Source organism: Puma concolor, chromosome D2 (assembly GCF_028749965.1).
Source record: "Puma concolor isolate L17-30 chromosome D2, mPumCon1.1.hap2, whole genome shotgun sequence".
In the NCBI taxonomy this organism is placed as follows: Eukaryota; Metazoa; Chordata; class Mammalia; order Carnivora; family Felidae; genus Puma; species Puma concolor.
The window spans coordinates 8,889,846-8,896,195 of NC_141677.1; the positions used below are offsets into that span (position 1 = coordinate 8,889,846).

At 38.3% G+C, this 6,350-nt stretch overlaps 1 protein-coding gene across 1 annotated transcript in view; it reads left to right on the forward strand.

Annotated features, from left to right (window-relative positions):
* The window catches only part of LOC112851510 (uncharacterized), a 30,287-nt gene extending 25,340 nt beyond the window's left edge, over window positions 1–4,947 (forward strand). The window contains exon 7 of the mRNA XM_086679555.1: window positions 907–4,947. Coding sequence (XP_086535681.1) covers window positions 907–3,131 — 2,225 coding nt within the window. The 3' untranslated portion in view covers window positions 3,132–4,947. The remainder of the gene's footprint in view (window positions 1–906) is intronic.
* Window positions 4,948–6,350: the final 1,403 nt, after the last annotated feature.

Genomic DNA, 6,350 nt, shown 5'->3' on the forward strand with positions numbered 1-6,350 from the left:
TTTTCTGGGATTTGGTTGAAAAAATATGATCCTTAAATTTTGATAATAAATAGAAATGTGGAAATGTGAGCTGTGAACTGTAAAGCAAAATTAAGTATTAGTATTTTGGCACAAGCAGTGTTGTTTCAAGGAAAAGCAAGTGAACATAAATGTATCATGGTAGGTTCACCTATTGAATAGCTCCAGTAGAGCGATATGAAGGTATCAGAGCCAAAACAGGGTGATACATCCGATCTATATTGGCACAAGATTACTTAATGTCATTGTTTTATACTTTCTGTTGGTTGTTGGTATTCCTGTGAATCATAGTTGGGAGGGGAGTTATAATGCAATTTAGTGACTCTACTTAAACATCAGCCAGTTGGCTCATTCAGCAATTTACCTTGCTATTAATGCATAGGAGGAAACTTCAGCTGGAAGAATGAAAACTTGTTTAGATGTTACTAGAACAATATAGGTTTGAGAGTATGAGGTCTACTCTGTAGTTTCTCTCCTTGATGTCTCATGTTTTCCCTCTGAACACCTTTGTCTACTGGTTTTTCTTGTCACTCCAATTACTTTTTATTAGCTCGGTTGGACCCATCTTATTTTCTGTGACTTTTCTCCTACTGAATCTGTCACTCGTATAGAATCTTCCATCTTCTGTACACTGCTAATTGCATTTATATCTTCATTTCTGTTTTAAATGTTTTATTTATAAAGGGCTAAATAATTATATGTCCTTGTGTTAATAGCTTTTCTCCCTTTTTCCACTTAAGTTTTCTTGAACTAGATGGGAAAAAAGGCACTTTGATCCTAAGAGACTACCAAAACCAAAAGTCAAGTATATAATAGGACATTTGTATCTTAATCCAGTTCCATTAGAACTGTGAAATCTTATGGTCTGTTCAATATTTTCATTTCTAGAAGACAACAAAGCTCATTACCTAACAGAGAGAATCCAGGAAAACCAAGACAAATATTTGCCACAAGTTGCATTTAAGAACAAAACACTGGCCTCAGAAAAAGTTCATGCTTTAAGAAAACCATCTAATATGAGTGCAAACTTTGTTCCTTCAAGAAAAATGTCCTGTAAATACGACTTACATGGAGTGAGTTTGAAAAATATTTTAATATCAATTGGTAGTAATAGAAATTCTTCAAGAAAAAAATATGGCATTTTAAATGTATATGAGAAATTACTTGATATTAAGCAGGAAAAACCTCATGCTCAAGAGATTTCTTGTGAAAATAATCAGAATGAGAAAACCTTTGGCCATAAAAATGGTATTATTCAGCACCTAAATACTCAGACTTCAGAGGAGACTTTAAAATATAATGATGATGGAAAACCCTTAGGAGAAAAGACCATAATAATTCCACACAGGCAAAATGACATAGGAGAGAAACTCTGTGAATATAAGGAACATGGGGAAACCTGTGAGATACCATCTCTGTTGAAATGTCATGCGGTCTACACAGAAATAAAACAATCCAAAAGCAATCAAATGGAAAATAATTTCAGTAAGATGTCACACTTCACTCAAGTTCAGAAAAGCCAGAGCGGTGAGTGTCTATTCAAATGTAATGAATGTGGGCAAACATTCAACTACAAGTCAAATCTCACAGCGCATCAGAGAACACACACAGGAGAGAAACGCTATCAACTTAATTCACGTAGGAAGACCAGTCACAAATCAGTTCTCACACACCATTGGAGGACACATACAGGGGAGAAACTTTATAAATGTAGTGAATGTGGGAGGTCCTTTTACAAGAAGTCATCCCTCATTCTACATGAGAGAACATACACGAGGGGGAAGCCCCATGAATGTAATGAAAGTGGGAAAACTTTCACCTTCGCTCAACATCAGAGAACTCCTACAGGAGAGAAACGCTTTCAGTGTAATGAAGACAGTAAAACTTTCTGTCGGCAGTCAGACATAAAGAGACATCAGAGGATGCACACAGGGGAGAAACGCTTTCAATGTAACGAATGTGGTAAAACTTTCCATTGGCAATCAGACATTAAGCTACATCAGAGAACTCACACAGGAGAGAAACCCTTTCACTGTAACAAGTGTGGTAAAACTTTCTATCGGCAGTCAGATGTTAATGCACATCAGCGAATTCACACAGGAGAGAAACGCTTTCAGTGTAATCAGTGTGGTAAAACTTTCTATTGGCAGTCAGACGTGCATGCACATCAGAGAACTCACACAGGAGAGAAACCCTTTCAATGTAACAAATGTGGTAAATCTTTCCATAGGCAGGCAGACGTTAATGTTCATCAGAGAACTCACACAGGAGAGAAACGCTTTCGATGTAATGAATGTGGAAAAACTTTCTACCGGCAGTCAGACGTTAATGCACATCAGAGAATTCACACAGGAGAGAAACCCTTTCAATGTCATCAGTGTGGTAAAACTTTCTATCGGCAGGCGGACGTTAACGTGCATCAGAGAACTCACACGGGAGAGAAGCGCTTTCAATGTAATGAATGTGGTAAAACTTTCTACCGGCAGTCAGAAGTTAACGTACATCAGAGAACTCACACAGGAGAGAAGCCCTTTCAGTGTAATGAATGTGGTAAAACTTTCTATCGACAGTCCGATGTCAATGCACATCAGAGAATTCACACAGGAGAGAAACCTTATAAATGTAACGAATGTGGGAAATCTTTTTACGAGAAGTCATCCCTAACTCGACATGAGAGAACTCACACGGGAGAAAAACCCTATGAATGCCAGGAGTGTAGGAGAACTTTCTGCCAGAGGTCAGCCCTCACTCAACATCAGAGAACTCACACGGGAGATAGACCCTTTCATTGTAATGTGTGTGGCAAAACTTACCGTCATCTCTCAGCTTTCAACGTACATCGGAGAACTCACACAGGAGAGAAACCCTTTCAGTGTATTGAATGTGAGAAATCTTTTCTTACAAAGTCGACTCTTATTAATCATCAGAGGACTCACACAGGGGAAAAGCCCTATGAATGTAATGAATGTGGGAAGAGTTTCCGTCATAAATCTACCCTCACTACCCATCTGAGAACTCACTCAGGAGAGAAACCTTATAAATGTTGTGAATGTGGAAAAGCTTTCGGGCGGAAATCAGCCCTTACAAATCATCAAGGAATTCACGTAGGGTAGGAACCCTATAGCAGAAATGTGCTATGTTTTTCCCAATACCCATTTCTCTTTCTTTATGGTTACACAACTAGTCCAGATTTGCTAGCCTGTCTTCCATACACATGAGGCCACATGACCTGTGACTCACAATATGGGCACAAATTCCAAGCCTGTAAAAGACCTCATTTGGAATTTTTCCTACTTTCGTTTTTCTTTCCTTATCAGGGGGTAATGGAGATATCCTCAGGACAACGTGGAAGCTAGTCACTAGAGATTACAGATTCTTAAGTTGGAAGAAACCAGGGTCCTGGGCAGAGTTTTGCCTTCACTAACAGCACTTCATAAGTCTTGTCATAGACGAGAAATAATTATTTTTTTTCAGCCATTACATGTTTAGAGCTTTCTGTTGTCATAGTGTATGCTAGCCATGCTTTATCCCATCTATCCTGTGAATCTAATGAAGGTATGAGAAGCACTGTAGGTCAGAGAATTCATTAGGGGAGAAACCGCTCTCAATATCCTGCATTTTAATAAACCTTTATCAACAAGCCAAACATTTTATAAATCAGAAACTTACAGTGGAAAACCCCAAAAATGAATGTAGGAAAATTTTCACAGTCTGATTGTCCAGTAGATAATTGAGAGTAGAATAAAGCTAACAACATGAAAAACATTTCAAGATTTATATATCAGAATACGTAACAAAAGAAAATTGTCAGTTTAGGAAACGAGAAAAACATCCTTACCTAGAAATGATCTTATTCTAGAAGCGATGTTTCGGATGCAGTATTAAATAACTTACAAATAATATGACACAGAATGTTTATTTAATGGTCTTGCTCATCAAGGAACACATCGCTTTGAGAAAGGCGCGAGTGAGTTGAGTCAGAGCAGCGGCATTAAATGTATATGAGTAGCGTCTGTGCTAGGTCAGGCTTGCACATGACAGTGCTCTTTAACAGCTGTTTTCTGTATCCTTGATACTTGTTTTGTACTCACAGTAGTTACAGTAGGAGCATTGCACCCTTATCTAAGTAACTTTTGTAACGTACACTAGGATTTCTGACACTAAATACTATTGTTGTCCCATCACATATTTACACCACAACATATATGAATTTTAAAAGGAACATTGAATGCGTGAATGTCATATGTGTTTTCTGCTTTTTGGTGGCATATATAACTCCATATAGACATTGTGAAGAAACTGTCGTTTTAGTAAATCACCCACAACATTTAATAAAGTCAAGATTTATTTGAAATCTGCAACGATTCAGCACACAGTTGTTTATGATACACATGAGTTAATTTTCAAAGGTGGCCTTGAACATTAGTACTTTGTACACTGTATGGATTGAAAGCAGGGCCCATTGAAGACATTTCCCCCATTTTTGTGTTTTCTAAAGGGTATGTTTATGTAAGTTTAAGTGCAAAGTGCAGATATTAATGTGAGCACAGAACTCTCTGCATTTGTATTTTTTTGTGGTAGGCTGCCACGTTTCCACCCTAGAATTATGCATGGTTTCTGCAAACTGTTCTATGCCTGTCACTTACTATTTGAGTGACCTGTGTAGTGATTTAATCTTTCTGCTTCAATTTTATTATCTACCTCACAGATAGTGAACAGTTTGGGTTGATGTTTTCTGTTATTAGAGCCAAAGGCAGTTATGTTTAGAACTTGAACATTAGAGATAAAATAGTCATTCCATAGTATGAAGTGTATTTCTGCTTCTTAAGTTGATACAAGAAGATTCTTTTTAGAGCTTTGTGTTTTGTCAGGTTTGTCTTTAAAATATATGAAACAAATGTGTTTAGAATAAACAGAATAATCTATTGACCTCTGTGTTGTTGATTAAATATGGTGTGAACTAAAAATCCAACTTTTTTTTTTTTTTGCAAATGACTAGCCAATGGATCTTTCAGTTGTTCATTCATTTGCCCTTACTTCACTGATTTGAAACCCCATTTTTTGTATAGACACCCTTTGGTGTGGCTATTGCATTTCTAGGCCCTGCGTTCTTGTCCCCGTTCTTGTCATGTCTACTGCTGGTCCATAATCTAGATGGACCGACCACAGGACACCACCCTCCTTCCCTACACTGAAGATTTCACTGCTGTTCACTCTCTGCTTTTTGCCACTGTGTATAAACTCATTGTGAATTTCGGTGGTTCTGGTAACATCTTGTCATCTTCCACACTGTGCCTTGAACACCATTTATTAAAACCAGCAAAATGGTTTTGAGTTATGACCATGTTTATATATGCAGCTTTTGTTCTTTTTAGCATCTTATGCTCCGTTCTATTAAAATAACTTCATTCTGTTGAAAGGCATCTTGTTTCTAATTTTTCATTGTTATGAACAATACTACTTTGGACACTTTGTGTTTATGTGGACTACAGCTGCATCCTCAACCCACAGTAAGAAACACATTTCTGTAAATACAGCCGAGCACTTGTTGATTCAATAAATATTAGTCACTATGTAGAAGGCGTTGTACAACAGTGAATACAACAGAAGTTCTAAGCTAATCTTCCCAAGGTTAAATTCCAGTGAGACATTATCAGCGTTGTCAGAAGAGAGAAACCACAGCAGCGATTTGAACAGAAACAACATGATACAAGGAATTGTTAACTTGGTGTATAGTTGTCTAGGGATCTGAAAGGGTATATGGGGAACCCTGAGATATGAAGAAGAATCTGAAAGGGGAAAATAAGAGTCAAATGTATCCCTAGGATAGCAACTGCAGGCAGCAGCTTCAAGCTCTAGGCTGGTAAAATGAAGGGAACAGGGTAGGCGTCCCTCAGGGTTGAAGTGCAGAACTCCAAAGGAACCTGTTCCACTGCTGGGGGTATCTGAGTCCAGAGGAATGGCCTCACAGGTCTGGGACCCATATTGGCTGCCTGACGTTGGTACTTCTGATGGGGAAACACTGTAAAAGTGAATTCAGCACCTTGTCCTCAGAGGACATTACACCTGACTGGGTGAAGAAGCATTGGTAAGGTGCTGACAGCACAGGACGTAGAGGGGAAGCCCACAGGAAACAGGAGGAAGCATGTCCCTCTTCCCTCCACCCTTGCAACCCGCCAGCATATACTATTGGCAAAGTATGACAGCTGGCGAAACAGAAGTGTGGTTACAGTAGAAAAAGTTGGCTCAGCCAGCCTAGTCAAGCGATTAAAGTTAACATAAGTAATACCGACAATTAGTGTCATTCGATAGTATTTAATTTGTGTACCATC